At 46.0% G+C, this 19,256-nt stretch overlaps 2 protein-coding genes across 2 annotated transcripts; both read left to right on the top strand.

Moving 5' to 3' along the window:
• Positions 1-4,784: 4,784 nt before the first annotated feature.
• On the top strand, positions 4,785-10,801 carry LOC139321271 (ribonuclease T2-like). Its single transcript, XM_070949939.1, has 9 exons — positions 4,785-4,888; positions 4,966-5,023; positions 5,600-5,670; positions 5,856-5,913; positions 7,219-7,283; positions 8,116-8,229; positions 9,257-9,305; positions 10,042-10,116; positions 10,192-10,801. The coding sequence occupies exons 1-9, from the start codon at positions 4,785-4,787 to the stop codon at positions 10,357-10,359; spliced, it is 762 nt and encodes a 253-aa protein (XP_070806040.1). The 3' UTR covers positions 10,360-10,801.
• A 1,105-nt stretch (positions 10,802-11,906) lies between these two features.
• On the top strand, positions 11,907-18,786 carry ADAD2 (adenosine deaminase domain containing 2). Its single transcript, XM_070950250.1, has 8 exons — positions 11,907-12,054; positions 13,435-13,554; positions 14,548-14,698; positions 15,353-15,517; positions 16,146-16,357; positions 16,464-16,698; positions 17,764-17,896; positions 18,676-18,786. The coding sequence occupies exons 1-8, from the start codon at positions 11,907-11,909 to the stop codon at positions 18,784-18,786; spliced, it is 1,275 nt and encodes a 424-aa protein (XP_070806351.1).
• Positions 18,787-19,256: the final 470 nt, after the last annotated feature.

Here is a 19,256-nt window from a genome sequence, read left to right as displayed (position 1 = left end):
TCACGGGGAAGTTTCAATACTTCCTCATATGTATTAGGTGTTATTTGTTCTCCATCCATATGCATTATGTAATCTTTGTATTTATTTGGTATTTGGTTTCTATTGTTTCTAATATTTCTTTCAGGTTTGCTATGGTTGTCATGCAAATATCTGGCTTCCTTTTTTGTTAATGTGTCTGTCTTTATTTTATGCTGACTATTTGTCCAAGTTTTGGTTTTGTTCTTACTTTTGTTAATATTTTGATTTTCTGTTGTTCCTTCCTCGCAAGATATATTATCTTTGCTTTTATTAGGAAATATTTCATTAAGGTGCAATTTAGACCAATTGGCCTGCTCATGGAACACAGCTGTTCTGGATACTATAAATTTGTTATTATTATCAATGAATCTGTACCCTTTGGTTCCAGTTTCGTATCCCATGAATCTTAATCTCCTGGATACGTTTTCTCCCTTTCTCCTCAATTGTTTAGGTATGTGTACGTCTGCAGTAACTCCAAATATGTGCATGTGTGCTAATTTGGGTTTTCTATTGTACATCACCTCATATGGTGTCTTATTCACAATACTGGACCATGTTCTATTTTGAGTGTAATTTGAATAATGTAAGGCTTCTGACCAAAATTGTTTGCCTAAACCAGCATCCTCTAATGTGCATCTAATCATGGTTTGTAGTGTGGAATTCTTTCTCTCTGCAATCCCATTTTGAAATGCAGAAAATGGATTGGACGTGAAATGTAGCATCCCTCTATCCTTTAACCATTGGGAGAATTCTTTAGACATGAATTCACATCCCCTATCTGTCATAATTTGTTTTATTCTGATATTATGCTGTGTTTCTATGCGTTTGTAGAATTCCTTAAATTTCTGAAAGGTTTCATCCTTGTGCTTTAATGTGTAAACAAAACCATAGCGACTGTAATCATCCACTATTGTTAGGAAGTAACGTTTTCTATAGGTAATTGATGGAGTTAATGGACCAACTAAGTCCATATGTACCAAATCAAAAATATTGTTAGTTGATCTGTTAGATTTTTTTGGTCTGGGACTGGTTTTTAGTTTGGTGGATTTACATACTGAGCATTCCAAATAATTTTCACAATTTTTTATTTTGACACCTTCTGCGTGCTCAGTCATTTTTTGTACTACGGGAAAGCTTGCATGTCCTAACTTCCTATGTAAGATGTGAGCACACTCATCATGAATTGGTTTACCTATTTTTGGTTTCTTCTCATTGTGTGTATTTTTGTTATCATGAGTTATTTTACATTCATCATTGTCACTGTTACTGGCATTTTCATCATCTGCTTCAATACAATCTTCCATATTTGAATCAATGTTATGTAACCATCTTTCTTTGGTTATCAGATAGGGTAGACCCCCTTTTATCATCACAGTACCTACATTTGTTTTGTTCTTTTCTATAGTTGCTTTCCCCTTTGAGAAAACTATATTGATGTCAGATTCTCTGCTTAGTTTTATAGCACTCAGTATGTTGTGAGGTATTTCTGGGATTAATAATACCCCCTCTATTTTCCCTAAACCAGGCAAGGTCACATTTCCTCTGCCTAATACTTGAACCTTTTCTTGATTAGCTACCTTTATCACAAACTTATCTTCTGTAAATGAAGATAATATACTTTTGTTGTTAGTGGTGTGATTTGTTGCACCAGAATCAATAAGCCAATTATTGTTCTCATCTTGTTGTGTTCTGGTGCTGTCTTGTTTTTTTAGCCCATTTAGTGACCCAGATTTTCTCTCTTTTGAATTTTCTCTACCCCCTCTACTTTCTCTGTAATTTGGTGGACTTCTATATTTGTGTCTATCTGTGGAAGATTGTCTGTAATTGTATTTGCTCCTATATTCTGGCCTATGTCTCTCCCTTGGGACTTTGGGACAGTCTCTTCTACTGTGTTCCCTGGATCCACAATTGTGGCATCTAAAGGCCTCATTATATTTATCTTGAAAGACTACTTTCCTAAAAGATTTGTGTTCTGTTTGGTTACTGGAACGATTTTTTCTTGAATTGTCTTCTGCTATCAATTTGTTAGATAGACTTTCTATTGATAAATATCCCAAATTAATGGTATCTAAGTGTGACATAAAGCTATCCCATGATGGATCAAGTGAATTGATAATAACACTTTTCATTGTTTGATCTGAAATCACTTCCCCCCTCAATTGCAGCTCAGCTCTTATTTTGTTTAGATTTATCAAATGCTCACTTATAGAAACCCCTGGTTTCACTCTAGAAGAAAAGAAATCCTTAGACATTCTTGTGGTTGTGGCTACGCTATCGCTGTGAAATAGATTAAACATGCATTGAATTATTTCTGATACAGTTAGGTTTGGTTTGATGCTATGATACATTGCAGGAGACACGCTAGAAATTATTATGAAAAATGCTCTATGATGTAAACAATCTATTTTTAAAGTCCAAGGTCTTCTTGGAGGACTAGTTATAAAGAATAGTAAATTTTCTTTCATGAAAATAACCTGAAGCTGTTGGTACCACTCTTGTAAATTAATGCCATCAACTCTAAGTTTTGGGAAGTCACTGGGTAAGTTCCCCACATTATTTTGTCCATTACTTACAACCTGAGGCAGTCCGTGGTCTCTCAAGTGCAGGAAATTACAGAACGGCATTGGGATGCTTGTAATGAGTCTGCGCGGTTCTCTGGCCAGTTCAAGTCTTTCGGGGCTGTCTACGTAGTTTTGCACATGCGCGTTGCTCATTTCTTCTTTGGCGCCGTTGTGGAAGGTTCTCTCCATTTCAGCTCTCTCGATCCGCTCCTCTTCAGATGAGTCGGTCTCTGGCTCGGTTTTTGGGGCTTTGGTGATGGCGACGGTTCTTCTCTTTCTCTTGTGTGCGCTGGCACTCGATTCTGTCTGCGGTGTAGGACGGAATCGGCATGGCTCTCTGGGCTCGGGTGTCGTCGTTTTCGAAGTCAGGATGGGAGCGTGCAGGTCTTGAGTTGTCGGTTTGATTTCTTGCTTCTTCGTTGATGTCTTGGAGATTTTCAATCTTGGCCCAAAAGCAGCAAAAAGCGTTTTCATTGCTGACTTTACTTGAGACTTTGTTAAATCGTCTTCACTTTCTGATTTTGGTTCATCTGAAGAGTTTGAGACTTCTTTTTCACTTTCTTCGTCTGATAGCGTTTTTCGCGCCAGAAATTTTGAACTGAGCGTTTTGATTGGCTCTGCTTCACTCTCTTTTGAAGTTCGTTGAAACCAAGATGGCTGCCATTCAAAATTTCGCGCGAGGTCACATCTTTTCTTTTTTACAACTATTTTCTCAGTAGTCATTTCACTCACAGTTTTTTGATCTTTGGGTTTTTCTTTAATGACGTTTTTCTCTCTCGCTGCTCCGCTGTTCCTCAGCATCTCCTGGAGGTCCGTGATGAGGCTTTCATCATTCTTTTGGCTTTTTAGTATCTTTAATATCTCTGACCTGAGTTCGTTATTTTCTATCTCAATTTCTTCCTGGTCGTTGTTTTCACTCATCAGTTCTTCTTCTTCAGTGGTGTATTCTTCGGATTCTCTCGAAATCGCATTAGTGGATTCGTTGATCGTCTCTTGATCAGTTTCTATTTCTTTGCTGTAGGCCCTGGTGTTGGGCCTATCTTTCTTGGACATTTTTAATTACTTATTGAGTCAATTAACCATCCTCTGCTACCAGCTTGTTGCAATATTTTCAGGATCAGACTCAATAAAGATAATAGAAGTTAGAGATTTAAATATATTTCTCTTTAATCATAATAGGCATTCTATATTCGCTGAATATTCAAGATAGAAGCAAGTAAAATGGGGAGGATGGCTCCTTATATATACAAGGGGTGGAGCCAGGAATGGGAGTGGTAAATTATGAATACATTAAAATCCAAAGAATAAGTTAACCCCTGATGTTCCATATATACATTATTTACACATTAGAGAATAAGGCATTTACATCTGACACGGCATGTACTTAGGGTCACGTGACCCACCACTTGTGACCTTCCCAGTTGACCTCTGACAACCAAAGTCAATGGGGGAAGCTGGATTCGCTTAACGACCCGCATGATTCACTTAACAGCTGCATTGATTCGTTTAACAACCATGGTGTAAAATCAGGCATGTCTTTAAATGTTTTTAAGGTTGAGCAACCATGAATTAAGGGAACCATCCCTAGCATGAATGTCATGCTCACTGGGGGATTCTGGGAGTTGAAGTCCACCCATCTTCAAGTGGCCCAGGTTGAGGAATTGTGCCTCGAGCCGTCCTGGGTAACCCTGAGGTCTCCATCTACCTCTTCCGCCAGCCCATCATTTCAGGAGGATGTGAGGCCTCGTGGGGGGTTGGGTGTGGGTCACAGCTGAACCCTGCTTCCTCCCCATCTGTGAAGAAGTGAAAGCAGTTGGATGTTGCTTCTTGCAGAGTAAGTTGGCTTCTGGAGTTTGGAGGGGACAGATGTGGTGGCATCAGGTACGCTACTCACTGTCCTGCTGTGTTGGGAGAGAAGCTGAACCTTGCCGATGGGGACCATCAGTGTTGGCCAGAGGTCCTCTAGCATTTTGAGTGGCACCCTCTAACTTTCCAGGAAGACTTCACCAACCAAATCTGGAATCTTCTGCGGTAGAGGTTCTACTACCAGGAACCTGCGAATTCTCATCAATTTGGCCAACTTCTCCAAGTTCTTGGAGCCAACGATTCTTCCTGAGCCTCTGAAGAACACGAGGTCTCCTGGCCTAAGGGGATGCCAGGAAATGACCAGCTCTGCTCTGACCCCCTTCTGCTTCCCTTGCAGACATGTCGTTGAGCTGGGCCACGCTGGGCTTCCTCTACACCAGCTCTTTCTTGTACCTCTTGAGCTCTGAGAAGCTGTGGGAGAAGTCGGAGAAAGACTACTCCAGGTAGGCGGGACACCTTGCAAGGGGCGAGGGCTGGGGAACCCAAGGCAGAGTGATCAAGGGGTTGACTTTTCTCACAGGCTCTGTCCTTGGGAATGCCTGATCTTCGTCCAGATGTGGCCCAGCTCCTTCTGCGTGGTGAGTAGACCACCAGGTTTCCTTCCAAAGAGGAGGGCTCAACGCATCACCCTCCAAAGAGCTCATCTAGGGTTGGATTTCAACAATTAATGAACAATCAGTGGAACAGCTTCGCTCCAGGAGTTGTGGGTGCTCCATCCATTGGAAGGTTTCAGGATGAGATTGGATCACAGTTCTCACATTTTCTTAGGGAAGGGAGGGGCAAGTCAAACTGACCATCCGTTTTTGAAACGATCTTCAGATTGGACTGGGACAAGGGCTGTGTGTGTGTTGGATTTTGGGATTAACGGGTGAATCAGACAGTGTTATCAGGACAGGAAAGAGAGTATCAATTTTATTTTTACCAATTGAAGAGAATATCTGTAGCTCAGGGCTGAACTGGGTACTCTCTGAGCTTGGTTGTTTCCTTGCAGACGTTTTGTGACCCAACTAGGGAACACCATCAGTGCTTTGGTACTTCTCTTTAGCACTGATCAGGTTACCTAATTGGGTCATGAAACGTCTGCAAGAAAGCCACAAAGGTCAGAGAGCACCAAGGAACCCACAATGTTATTTCTTTTCCTCTTTTGCTCGAAGTCTCTACCAAGCAAGTATGGCTGCGTCATGTCCGAGAAGAAGGCAAAGAACTGGACCATCCATGGATTATGGTGAGCTGCTCCCATTTGAAATGAAACACCTGCCTTTCCTGTAACCCCAATTCCTCTTCCACCCCTGTTTCGGCCATCATGGCTCCCACCAAGGGCACCCTGGGAAATGGAGTTTCCCCAAGGGAAGCTGAGAAAGGGATGCCTACCGAACTTTGGATCGTGGCTTTCACCCTTTCTCTCCACAGGCCCAGTGACATCCAGAAATGCTGTCCCTATTGGCATCTCTTCCCTTCCGACCTGACGGTACGTAAAGGTTTCTCCTAAGGGCGTCACCAGGTTCATTGTTATTGTAGTCTCGCTCTTTGCCCGGGTCCTCTTATCCAATAACCCTGGATGCACAGCGCAGCTTGTTCAACAAAAGAAGATCAACTGAATGTTGGCTTAGTAGCGCAACAGGTAGACTTACTTTTCTGTCTGGATGTTGGTAAAAACATAGCATGGATGAGGATCTTACAGGTCATGCTAAAGGGGAAGATATGTGTCATATAATATATGTAGGTATATGCATAATTTTATATAAACTATTCTAAAAATACGAGTTCCAGGTATATTAGTAAAAAAAGAAGCAGATTTACTGCGAACTCCGGAACTTAAGATTTTAAAATTTTAAAAGAATTAAAATTTTATTTTACTAAGCTTTCGTCAGCCATCTGCTGACATCGTCAGAGTATTAAACTACCATTACAGAGATCTCTGCCTTTATATGCCATTAATCAATTTTTTAATAATTTTATATGTATTTATTCATTTGTCAGGTTTATGCAGTGTATATTGGAAGTGGTCACCCTTTGAGAGCTGTATGCAACGAAATTTCACTTCGGAGTGAAATTTCAGTACATTCAGAGTGACAACAAAGTTAGATTAAGTCTGAGCTAGGATCTACAAAACAAGGGAGCGGGGTTTTTTCCCAATCTCCTGCCCCCTAATATGACATGCAGAGAAGAGCATCAAAAATGATCAGAGGTCTGGAGGATAAAACATAGAATGAACGGTTGCAGGAACTGGGGATGTCTAGTCTAATGTAAAGAAGGACTAAGGATGACATGATAGCATCTTCCAATATTTGTGGGGGCTGCCCCAAAGAGGAGGGAGTCAACCTATTCTCCAAAGCACCTGAAGGCAGGGTAAGAAACAAAGGAGGGAAGCTAATCAAGGAGAGAAACAACCTGGAATTAAGGAGAAACTTCCTCACAGTGAAGACAATTAACCAGTGGAACAGTTTGCCACCAGAAGTTGTGGGTGCTTCATCACTGGAGGTTTTTTAGAAGAGATTGGACAATCATTTATCTGGAATGGGATTAGACAGGGGTGTCCAACCTTGACCCCTTTAGGACCTGTGGATTTCAACTCCACAGCTGGCTGGGGAATTCTGGGAGTTGAAGTCCACAGGTCTTAAAGTGGCCAAGATTGGATACCTCTGGCACAAGGTCTCCTGCTTGAGCGGGGGGGGGGGGTTGGACTAGAAGACCTCCAAGGTCCCTCTATTATTCTGACAAAATCTGTGGCTGATGTCCCTATAGTCATGTATATTTTTTCTCCTTCTCACAGAACCTGGTGCCTGAATTGAACCGTCATTGGCCAACTTTCACCAATCTCAGTAACTTCCAGTTTTGGTAATCCCAGTTAGAAGGAAAGGGTGACCCTGTGGCCGCCTGGTTGATGGTGGGTGGGGTGGGGATGGGGATGGGGGGGGACAGAGGAGAAGCGATAATGGACATGGGCAGTGGTGAAATCCAATTTTTTTTTAATACTGCTTCTGTGGGCGTGGCTTGGTGGGCATGGCTTGGTGGGCGTGGCAGGGAAAGGATACTGCAAAGTCTCCATTCCCACCTCACTCTGGGGCTAGCCAGAGATGGTATTTGCCAGTTCTCCGAACTGCTCAAAATTTCCGCTACCGGTTCTCCAGAACCTGTCAGAACCTGCTGGATTTCACCCCTGGACATAGGTCCTTTCATCCAGGGTTTCTCAGCCGTCCGTGGCCCCTTTAAGATGTGTGGACTTCAACTCCCAGCATGGGGAATTCTGGGAGTTGAAGTCCACACATCTTAGAACTACGTAGCTGCTAGAAAGCTGCAGTCCTTGATTTATGACTGGAATTTCCATTGCTAAGCAAGAGACTTGTGGAGTGAATCCAATTTTGCAACCTTTTTTTGGCTATGATCGTTAAACAAATCCTGCGGTTGTTAAACAAATCATGCAGTCATTAAGTGAATCCAATCGTCCCCCCCAATTGATTCTGATTGTCATCACGAATGACAATCACATGAGGCCGGGACGCTGCAACCCTTTTAAAACCACGTGACTATGTGTATTTGATCATGTGATCGTGAGGGATGCAGTAACAGTTGTAAGTGTGAGGAAGGGGCGGAATGGTCACTAAATGAACGGTCGTAAGTCGAGGACTACCTCTAGAAATATCCTCCATGAACGTTTCTCTTCTTCCAGGGAGAAAGAATGGGAAAAACACGGAACTTGCGGTGGTTGCATCGAAACCCTGAATAGTCCGAAGAAATTCTTCGGGGCTGCGCTCTTCCTGCACGCCAAATACAATATTGACAGGTGACCCAGAAAAAAAGGGGGTTCCAAGGGGACCCCGACTTTCACGGGAATTTGAAGCAGAAATTTAAAGTTGGCTTCTTTTAAAGGGAAAATTGTCGAGTTGCTCTGGTTATCTTGAAAATCTGGGTTAAATAATCCCGTCTGCCCTGGGGGCTCCACTTCCAGCTCCCCCATCTCTCAACCCAGAAATAATAAAGGGTGACTTAGCTGGAAATGCAGGTGGTGCAGCCTTAAAGGGCCAGATTCCCTCATCCTAGGTCGTTTGCTGGCTTTTAGAAGAGCAAGTTGTAAGATTGCAGCCCATCTTGGTTTGTTTAGGAAATCATGGTTATGGAAAACAGGGGTTCACAGCATACCCCCACCCTGGATGCATACAGTCACCAGGACTCAAATTATTATTATTATTATTTTAATTTGATTTATATGCCGCCCTTCTCCGGAGACTCAGGGTGGCTTACAATGCGTTAAGCAATAGCCTTCATACTTTGGTATATTTATACAAAGTCAGCTTATTGCCCCCACAAACTGGGTCCTCAATTTACCTACCTTTGAAAGGATGGAAGGCTGAGTCAACCTTGAGCCTGGTAAGATTCGAACCTGCAGAAATTGCAGGCAGCTGTGTTAATAACAGGGTGCATTAAACCACTGTACTACCAAGGCTCTATTTTATTTTACTATGAAGTTCATTTGCTGCACATTTCCTGTGCAATGATTGTGGGCAGTTTACAATATCAAATTATGCCTTGTTCCTCCTCGGAGTTGAGCTGGATTGCACAAATTTGATTAATAAATAAGATTAAATAATAAATAAGATTAAATAATAAATAAGATTAAATAAATATGATCTGGCCAAAGGGGCTGCAGGGTGCTGCTTTAGGGAGACGAGGGCTCCGTTCAGCTTAACTAGGAATCTCAGCCATGAAGAGGCTTAACTTGTAAAGTCCAGTTTTAAAATCTCAAATAAAGCCAAAATTATTCTGCCTTTCCATTAATTAGCTCCGTTTTGCTTCCTTTTTTTTAATTGCAGGGCTTTTGAAAAGGTTGAGATTATTCCCTCCTGCCGGCAGAGTTACCAGGTACCCATTTTTTTCCTTCACTTCCCAAGAATTGAGGGTCTGCAGAATATGGCCGAAATAGCCTCTTGTTTGAATCACTTGGTCGCTAAGTGAATCCGGCTTCCCTTCTTAACGTTGCTTGTCGGAAACCGCTGGGAAAGTCGCAAATGGGGATCACATGACCTCAAAGATTTTGCAACCAGGCTGCGTGCCAAGCTTTGATCAACTGACTATGGGGCTATTGCAACAGTCCTAAGTGTGAGGACCGGTCATAAGTGTGAGGACAGGTCATAAGTCACTTTTTTTTCAGCGCTGTTGTAACTTCAGTCACTAAACCAATGTTTGTAAGTTTGTAAATTTGGATGCTTGACAACTGACTCATAGTTATGACGGTCGCAGTGTCCCGGGGGTCGCGTAATCCCCTTTTGCGACCGTCCGACAAGCAAAGTCAATGGGGAAACCAGATTCACTCAACAACCGTGTTGCTAACTTAACAACTGCCATGACTCACTATGGTGGCAGCAAGATAGGCTGCAAAATGGGGCAAAGCTCACTCAGCAACTGCTGTTCTTAGCAACGAAGGTCATAAATTGAGGACTACATGTCGTCATAATGCTAGACTTATCTTTCAAATTGACTGGGTCTGGGTGGGTGGGTTTCTTAGCTGCAAAGGGGGGGCGTTGGAGTCATCACCCCCAGAATTGCTGGGTCTCTCTTCCCTGACTCCCCCTCCCTTTCCACCCTCTCTTCTCCCCAGCTCAGCACCTTCGTGGATGGCCTGGAGCCCCTCCTGGGACCCCGGTTCCAGCTGCAGTGTGTGACGGACGGGCAGGTGGGTTTGCTACCCTCCCTGCAGTGCGGGCCTCTTCCAGCGCGGCCCTCTTGACTCTTCCCTCTTTGTTCGTAGGGGCGGCAGCTGCTCGTCCAAATCAAGGTTTCCCTCTTCAGCAACTTCTCCACGGGCTGCGTGGCAGAGCCCCCCGTGGGCATCTCCCCTTACCAGCCCTGCAGGGCTCAGAGGGGGATCTTATACGTACCTCCCAATCAGAAGGATCCCCGCCACCCCTGCCCGTGATGGTCCGAGAGAGATCAGCTGGAGGCGAGAGAGACTGGACGAAAACCCATCATCCTCAGCCGGGGTGTTTCCATCAACGGACTCCACAGACGGCCAACCATCCATTTCTTCCCTCTCCACCGAAGTCTGGAGGATTTGAAGCCTCTCCGTGGCCAACTGTGGAACCCTCACTACTAAATCCATTTGCCACACGTGGCCGGTTATAATAGCAGGTTCAAAGGCGTTCTTGAAAATGCTAGGTAGTCCTTGACCTACGACCAAACTTTCTGTTGCTAAGCGAAATAGGAATATTCTTGGTGTAAGGCAATGTAGCTGCCCAGGTGGGAAAACTGCCAATCTCCCTTCACCGATTCTTTTGATTTTTCATACTTTATTGTATTTAAACATGGGGAAAAAAGGAAATCTTCCAATCCTGAAGAATATGGCAAAGGGGAGCTGCTTAGCTGAGGAAAATTAGAATAAACGGATTTAATAAACACTCTTTAACACCCTGGTGTCTTTTTTGGGGTGGGAATAATGAAAATAACTATTACCTTGATATTTTAGGGGTTTTTTTTTTAAAAAAGAAAATGTGCAACATTTTCAGGAAAGCTTGCAAAAAAGAATTTGGAAGTTTTATTTTTTTTAAATTTGATTTATATGCCGCCCTTCTCTGGGGACTCAGGGCGGCTTACAGTACGTTAAGCAATAGCCTTCATACTTTTGTATATTTATACAAAGTCAGCTTATTGCCCCCACAATCTGGGTCCTCAATTTACCTACCTTAGAAAGGATGGAAGGCTGAGTCAACCTTGAGCCTGGCGAGATTCGAACCTGCAGTAATTGCAGGCAGCTGATCCTAATAACAGGGTGCTTTAGACCATTGTACTACCAAGGCTCTTAGTTCCTACCCATCCCCCCACTTCAGGTTCAAGATCAGTTGGCTGGGGGATTCTGGGAGTTGAAGTCCAGCCTTTGGAGCTGCCAAGCTTGAGAAGCGCTGCAGCTCCCAGCCTCCCTGCAAAGCCAACATCGCCTGGAGCCATCCCCGATGAGACCCCCAAGAGACCCCTCTGAGAGTGCCTTTCTTAACGGGGGGCTTCCAAGTTGGAGCCCCCGCCTGGATCACCTTAGGAGCAGTTTGCAAAGCGCTCCAGCCGGTGGAGGGGAGTGGGGGCTCCAATTGCAAGGCAGCAAGAGGATCCGAGCTCCTGATTGGCTGGTGGGGGAGCAGAGTGGATCCCCTCCCCCCGGGAAGGAGGGGCGTGGTCAGACCTCTTCCCCAGACACGCCCCTCCCGGCCGCGCCTACCCAGGCTCCGCTCCCGCCACCTGTTGCAACCGGGCGCCCTCCGCACGCGCTGCTCCCTGGCCCGACGGGTGGCCGGGCGCCCCTCCTTCTGCCCCCCCTCCCAGTCAGCCACATCTGGCTGGGGAATTCTGGGAGTTGACGTCCCACCCAGCTTCACCTGGCTTGCCATTTTCAACGCCGCCGGTAGTGAAAATTGCAGCGTCTAAAATTGGTGCTTCTCGTCCCCTTTTGCAGGAAAAGAGGGGTGGGGGGAAGGAATGGAGGGTGCAAACTGCCAGGAAGAGAGCCTTGCGCCCCCCTCCTGTCAAGGGCCGAGCCAGAGCCCCCCATCCTGGAAGGAGGAGCAGCAGCTCCAACCTTGCGCCCCGGAAAGTCTGGACCTGCCCCCGGAGGCTGCAGAGAGAGGTGGGCGCTGCTGGGTGCAAATGGGGGCTGGGAGGGGAGGGGGGCTCCGAGGATGGGGGGGTGGGTGGGTGGGCAGAGAGACCGGCAATAGGTGGGTGGGGGGGCTTGAATGCAGCGCCCCCAACTCGTGGAAGCCCCACTGCAGGCGTCCCGAGTGGCAACTTGCACGTTGAGCGATCAGGAAAGTTTGCAAAGTGCAGGTTCAGATAGTTTGGAATTTAAAGGAGGGAGGGAGAGGTTAACAGCTCTGTGTGTGTGTGTGTGTGTGTGTGTGTGTTGCAGAGGGCTGCACACCCCAAGTTGAACATTTAAGACAGTGTTTCTCAACCTTGGCCGCTGAACGATGGGTGGACTTCAACTCCCAGAATTCCCCAGCCAGCTCTGCTGGCTGGGGAATTCTGGGAGTTGAAGTCCACCCATCGTCCAGCGGCCAAGGTTGAGAAACTCTGATTTAAGAGAAAGGAAAAGACAATGACTGCCCTGAAAAAATGCACAGTGTTGGGGAGTTTTATTTATTATAGGCAGTCCTCAAATTACAACCATTTAGTTCTTTAGTGACCGTTCCAAGTTACAACTGACAAAAAGTGAGTTGGGACCCTTTTTTTCAGCGTTAACGACCGTTGCAGCCTCCCCTTGGTCACAGGATCAGAATTCAGACACTTGGCCACTGACTCGGATTTACGAAGGGTGGCAGTGTCCCAGAATGTCACGTGATCCCCTTTTTTGTGACAAACAAGCAAGGGGAAGCCGGATTCGCTTAACAACTGCAGTGGCAAGAACGGTTGTAAAATGGGTCAAAACTCTTTTAGCTGCCTTGCTTAGCCACAGAAATTTGGGGCTCTCTTGTGGCTTAAGTCGAGCTCCACCTGTATGCCCAATTCCATGTGGCTTTCATTGCTAGCTGCCTCTTGAGATTTTCTCCTTGTTAGAAGCTTTGCAAAATCTGTAACACTCTTCCTCCTCCTCCTCTTCTTCCTTCTTCTCTTTCTCCTCCTCCTCTTCTTCCTCCTCTTTTCTCCTCCTCCTCCTCTTTCTCCTCCTTCCTCCTCCTCTTTCTCTTCCTCCTCCTCCTTTCTCTCCTCTTCCTTTCTCTTCCTCCTTCTCCTCTTTCTCCCCTCCTCCTCTTCCTCTTCCTCTTCCTCCTCCTCTTCCTCTTTCTCCTCCTCCTTCTCTTTCTCCTCCTCTTCCTCCAGCACTTTCTCTTCCTCCTCCTTTCTCTCCTCCTCTTCTTCCTCTTCCTCCTCCTCCTCCCTTCTCCTCTTCCTCCTCTTCTTCGTCCTCTTCCTCCTCCTCCTCTTTCTCCTCCTCCTCTTCCTCTTCCTCCCCCAGTGGACTGAGCAGGTGTCCAGCCTGATCCACCTTCTGGTCTTCCTTCCCCAGAATCCTTCCATCAAGACCGATGCGCAACCATCACCAAAACGGTGTGTGAAATGCTTCTCGCGGAACAGCCGGCCTACCACAACTGTTTGGGCAACGTGGCGGCCTTCATCCTGGAGCGAGGTGAGCCCCGGTTTGCTTTTGGAGGGCGGCCCATTTGGGGTCTTCATGGCCATCTCGGCCGAAGGGTCAGCCCCACCGTAGGGTCACCCCAATGCCCGGCCAAGTTCACCTTCTCCCTTGCATGGCCCCACAGTCTCCTCTCTTCCCTCGCAAGCAGATAGACGGTCCATTCCCTTAGACGTTCAACCACAGATAGTCCTTGACTTACGACCATTCGTGTAGTGACTGTTGGAAGTTAATAATGGCGCTGAAAAAAGTGACCTAGGAATGTTTTTTCACACTTACGACCGTTGCAGCCTCTCCGTGGTCACAGGATCAAACTTCAGACCTTTGGCACCTGACTCATATTTATGACGGTTGCTGTGTCCCGGGGAGTCCCGTGATCCCGTTTTGCGACCTTCTGACAAGCCAAGTCAGTGGGGGAAGCCAGATTCACATAGCAACCATGTTTCTAACTTAACAACTGCAGGGATTCGCTTAACAACTGCGGCAAGAAAGGTCATAAAATGGGGCACAACTCACTCATCTAATGTCTCGCTTAGTAACAGAAATTTTGGGCTCAATTGTGGTCTGCCTGTATAGCATCTATCCTGTTGAAATGCTGCAGCGCCCTAATTTTATCATGGTTTTACCCTACTTTAACATTTCGTCTTGTTTATTGTATTGTCCAGAGGCTTTGCATCCATGTAAATGCTGAGAATAGAACAGAACAGAACAGAATATAGAAAATAATAGAGAATAGAATTAGAATAACCGAGTCGGAAGGGACCTTGGAGGTCATCTAGTCCAACCCCCTGCTTAGGCAGGAAACTCACTACCATTTCAGACCGATGGTTGCCCAATCTCTTCTTAAAAACTTCCAGTGTTGGAGCATTCGCAACTTCTGTTGTTCCACCGATTGATTGTTCTGTTTGTGCTTGTATGTATGAGGTGTTTTATTAGTGTTCTGTCGATGCCGTGCACTAAATGAAATAAATCAAATTTTCTTTGAAGAGGTGGCCGACAGCCAGGGCCCCTGCAAAGAGACGTACGAGCTGGTGGCCCTGGGGACGGGAGACGTTTGCTCTGACGGCTGGATGGAATTTGATGGCCGGAAAGTCCACGACCTCCATGGCCTGGTGGTGGCTCGCCGAGCCCTGATGAGGTAAGGCCCCCACCCACCCCTGCTCCCTCCCCAGTAGCACCCCTGGATTTGAGGAAGGAAGAGAGAGAAGGACCCAGGCTGAGATGCCCCCCTTCTGTAGGGAGTCCTCGACTTACGACAGCAATCGAGCCCAGCACTTCGGTTGCTAAGCGAGACAGAGTGAGTTCTGCCTCACTTTAGGACCTTCATGGCCACAGTTGTTGAGTGAATCCCTCTAAGGAACACGGCAGTTAAACGACTCTGGCTTCCCCATTGACTTTGGTCACAAAAGGGGATGACATGACCCCAGCACACTGCAGCTGTCATAAATACGAGTCGGTTGCCAAGCGTCTGACTGTGTATCCCTGGAACTGCTGCAACGGTCATACTATGAGCCACTTGCCAAGCGTCCGAATTTTGATCACGTGACCCTGGGGATGGTGCCATGGTCATAAATGTGAGAAACAGTCGTAAGTCACTTTTTCCAGCAGCATTTTAATTTTGAATGGTCACTAAACAAATTGTTGTAAGTCACGAAGTATCTGTAGTTCTTTGATGATGCGGTTGGGCTGTTGTGGTCCCTGTTTAATGGGAGGTCCTATTGAATAACCCCCGTCCCCCCCCCCAATATGTGTCACCCCACGATTCCCCCCTTTGATTCTGCTCCGTCCTCAGATATTTTTACAAGCAGCTCCTGCTGTGCTGCAGCCAGGATCCGGCCGAGTTCGAACAGGGCATCTTTTGCCGGGTGGAAGATGGGGAACACCTAAGGTTGAAGCCCCGGTGCTACCTGCACCTCTACCTGAGCCAGATGCCGCACGGAGCAGTGAAGAAACTCCAGTGAGTGTCGTGGGAACGCTGGGGCAGGGTCCGGAGCGGGTCAGGGGTGGAAAAAGGGGATCGGACCAGACCGGGGTGGGTGTTGTTGACGTAGCCAGGAAATACGTCGTTCCAGTTTTTAGAAGATACGATAGAAACCGAATCTGGGACTTTGATTCTGACTCAAACGGGAGGTGAATGTAGGCCAGCCTTTCTCAGCCTTTGAGACGAGTGGACTTCAGTTCCCAGAATTCCCCAGCCAGCAGAGTCGTTAAGCAGATCTGGCTTCCCCCATTGACTTGGCTTGTCCGAAGGTTGCAGTGATCCCAGGACACTGCAGTTGTCATAGGTGACATCAGTACAGCTGACCGTGGGGATGCTGTAACGGTCATAAGTGTGAAAAACACTCGTCCCTCCCTTTTTTTAGTGCGGTTGTAACTTCGAACAGTCACTAAACGAATGGTTGTAAGTGGAGGAATGCCTGCATTTAGATCTCCGACCAAGTTGCTGCTCCAACCGGCATCCTTCCCGTGTCGGCATGAACGACGTGTCGGTTGGAACCATTCCGGCAAGCTCAGAATTTTGGGGATCAGGACATTTTTGTCGATCCAATATTTGTGCCCTCTTTTCTGCCTTTGCTTCCTCCCAGCACCCCTTTGCTGAAGTCCAGCCCTTCGGTCGATCTGCACGTCAGTGTCAAAGGGCAGCTGAAGCCTGTCTCGGATTGCAGCCCCACCATGTCCACCCACGTCTACTGTGCCTCTGGCAGTGACAAGCTGACCCGCTGGACCGTCCTGGGGGTCCAAGGAGCCCTGCTCAGCCACTTCCTTCATCCCGTGTACATTACCAGCATTGTCCTAGGTGAATATCGAATACGTTAGACTGTGGTCGTAAGTTGAGGACTGTACGAAGTTGCTATGACCTGTGTTTTCTCTCTCTTGTCACTTTTGGACTTCTCCATTTTTAGCTGACCCTTATCACAGCCGCGACATTCTCTATACGGTCCTTAACGAGCGTGTGCAGCTGGGACCGGAGGATGGCTTGCCCAAACCGTATGGCCACAAGAAGATCTACCTCTTCGCAGGTCCCCCCGCGACCCCTCTCAGCTCCCCGTCAGAATGCAGCTCGCTGAGTCTGAACTGGTGCACAGGAGACGAGATGCTGGAATGTGTGAACGGAGCTGTTGGGAAGGCCGAAAGGGAGTGAGTGGAAGGGGTTGAGGGCTGGGGGAGACCCAAGATTAGTCTGTGCTGGTTGGGTGGTTGAGTTTGATTTAGGATGATTGATTTGGGATTGAGGAGATGAACTTGGAGATTGATTTGGGATTGATTGGAGATTGACTTGGGATTGATTGGTGATTGACAAGACTGATTTGAAATATGACAAGACTGATTTGGAATTGACAAAATTGATTTGGGATTGACAAGATTGATTTGGGATTGACAAAATTGATTTGGGATTGACAAGACTGATTTGGGATTGATAAAATTGATTTGGAATTGATAAAATTGATTTGGAATTGATGAGATTGATTTAGGATTGATTTGAGATTGACTTCGGTTTGACTTGAATGTGGCTCATGTAGAAATCTACTCTTTACAGTGGTTTTAGCCCCAACACGATCCATTGTAACCTTGGACAAACTACGATTAATACAAGCTCGGGCTTAGCATACTCTGTGAACTGAAGGCACTCTGTGACAATATTATTTTGATACCCCACTGTTAAAAATTCTGCATACCCATCACTACACAATTATTCCCTCACAGCCTAAGCCATGTTCTCCAAGGAAGTCAGGGATCTGTCATTCCAAAAATCTGCTAACTGAAGAGCCATTCTTGTAAGCCATCTGTTTGAACAGGAAACATTTACTTAATCACTTAACCCTTTAAATATTGAAGACATGGGTCTCTGTTGACAATTAAAGACAAGATGGAGAAGTTTCAATTTTCAGAATTCTACATTTCTGCCATCTCTTAGTCCAGTGTTTCTCAACCTTGGTAGCTTGAAAATGTGTGGACTTCCACTCCAAGAATTCCTTAGAATTCTGGGAATTGAAGTCCACGCATCTGAAAGCTGCCAGAGTAAAGAACCACTGTCTTAGAGAGTCCAAAGATTCACTCCAGGTCCTCCACAATGGAGGTTTTTAAGAAGAGATTAGACAACCATTTGTCTGAAATGGCGTAGGGTTTCCTGCTAAGCAGGGGGTTGGACTAGAAGACCTCCAAGGTCCCTTCCGACTCTTGTTACTCTGTTTTTCCTCCCAGCATTGCAAATCCGGGAGGCGGGTCCCGACCTAGCCGGCTTTGTAAGGCCGCCATGTTGAAATCCTTCAGGAAGGTGGCCCAGGAGATGAAGAGGGAGGACCTGATGTTGCTATCCATGTATCATGAAGCCAAGGTGAACCTTTGACTCTGATCTCCATCCTTCAGGTCTCTCCACAGGAATGGTTTGATTGTGGTTTAATGCATTGTACACACAATCCCACCTTTGGTGGATTTAATTCAAGAAACCATGGTTAAGCAAATGCTTGTACAGTTTTCACCGGTCACTATGAGTCCTTTGCTTGCTTCTTGATTTAAGATGGATCTCAAGTTGAGTAGCTCTTGAACATTCCTCTTAGGCTATGTTTCTCAAACCTGGTAATTTTAAGAGGGGTAGACTTCCTCTCTTTGAGGTGATCTAATTCAAGAAACCATGATTAAACAAATGCTTGTATGGTTTTCACCGGTCAGTGTGAATTCTTTGTTTGTTTCCTGAGTCAAGGACCTCAGATTGAGTATCTCTTGAACTTTCCTCCTAGTGTTTCTCAAACTTGGCCACTTTAGGAGGGGTGGACTTCCTCTCCTTTGGGGAGGAAGGCTAATTCAAGAAACCATGGTTAAGCAAATGCTTGTACAGTTTTCACCAGTCAATGTGGCCTTTTGCTTTTTGGATCAATGAAGGTGGACCCCCAAGTTGAGTATCTCTTGAATGTTCCTCTTAGATTTCTGTTTTTCAACCTTGGCCACTTAAAGAGGTGTGATCTTCCTCTCCCAGAATTCCCCAGCCAGCATTTTTCTAAGATGCCTAGACTTTAATGCTGGCTGGGGAATTCTGGGAGTGGAAGATCACACCTCTTAAAGTGGCCAAGTTTGAGAAAGAGATACTCAACGTTTGCTTCTCTTTTCCTCACCCAGGTTCAAGCCACAACTTATCAGAGTGCAAAGCTCCAACTATACACCCACCTGAATATTCGGGATTTGAGCAAGTGGCCTCAAAAGCAGCTGGCGGACACTTTTTGCAGGTAGACTGGCCTGGGCAACCGAAGATCCCTCCAGCCAACGGATAGGAGCAAATTCCAGCGAGATCTTGTTTTCGATTTCGTTCCTCAAATTATGGGATTGTTGATGTTAGTAAGTTTCAACTCAAGACTTGTAAAACTAGCTGGTTTCAACAAGTCGGAATTACGGTGAACTACAAGTTTGGTTTCAGGCCTAATGTGCAGATAAAATGCAACTGCATTGGTGAGCAGAAACGTAGTCTGTACTCTCAGGTTTTCCTTCGGCCAGGACCCCTGAATTTACCTAGAACAGGGGTCTCCAAACTTGGCACCTTTAAGACTTGTGGACTTCAACTCCCAGAACTGCCCAGCCAGGGAAACTTCTGGGAGTTGAAGTCCACAAGTCTTAAACTTGCCAAGTCTGAAGAGCCCTGATCTAGAACTTAGATCTGTTATGTTTTGCACTGGTGTGATCTGATCTAGAACCTACCTGTTGTA

This window comes from Pituophis catenifer, unplaced genomic scaffold, assembly GCF_029215685.1.
Source record: "Pituophis catenifer annectens isolate HBS135680 unplaced genomic scaffold, rPitCat1.0.hap2 SCAF_9, whole genome shotgun sequence".
Lineage (NCBI taxonomy): Eukaryota > Metazoa > Chordata > Lepidosauria > Squamata > Colubridae > Pituophis > Pituophis catenifer.
Note: the sequence above shows the minus strand (reverse complement) of the source record. Positions and strands in the feature narration are given on the sequence as shown.

Bases quoted from the DNA above. Each gene is read 5' to 3' on its own strand.
- LOC139321271 (XM_070949939.1), top strand. From the start codon at position 4,785: ATGTCGTTGAGCTGGGCCACGCTGGGCTTCCTCTACACCAGCTCTTTC. The intron at 4,889-4,965 runs GTAGGCGGGACA...CTTTTCTCACAG, and splicing joins TCGGAGAAAGACTACTCCAG to GCTCTGTCCTTGGGAATGCC. The intron at 7,284-8,115 runs GTAATCCCAGTT...CTCTTCTTCCAG, and splicing joins CTCAGTAACTTCCAGTTTTG to GGAGAAAGAATGGGAAAAAC.
- ADAD2 (XM_070950250.1), top strand. From the start codon at position 11,907: ATGGAGGGTGCAAACTGCCAGGAAGAGAGCCTTGCGCCCCCCTCCTGT. The intron at 14,699-15,352 runs GTAAGGCCCCCA...CTCCGTCCTCAG, and splicing joins GCTCGCCGAGCCCTGATGAG to ATATTTTTACAAGCAGCTCC. The intron at 17,897-18,675 runs GTGAACCTTTGA...TTCCTCACCCAG, and splicing joins CCATGTATCATGAAGCCAAG to GTTCAAGCCACAACTTATCA.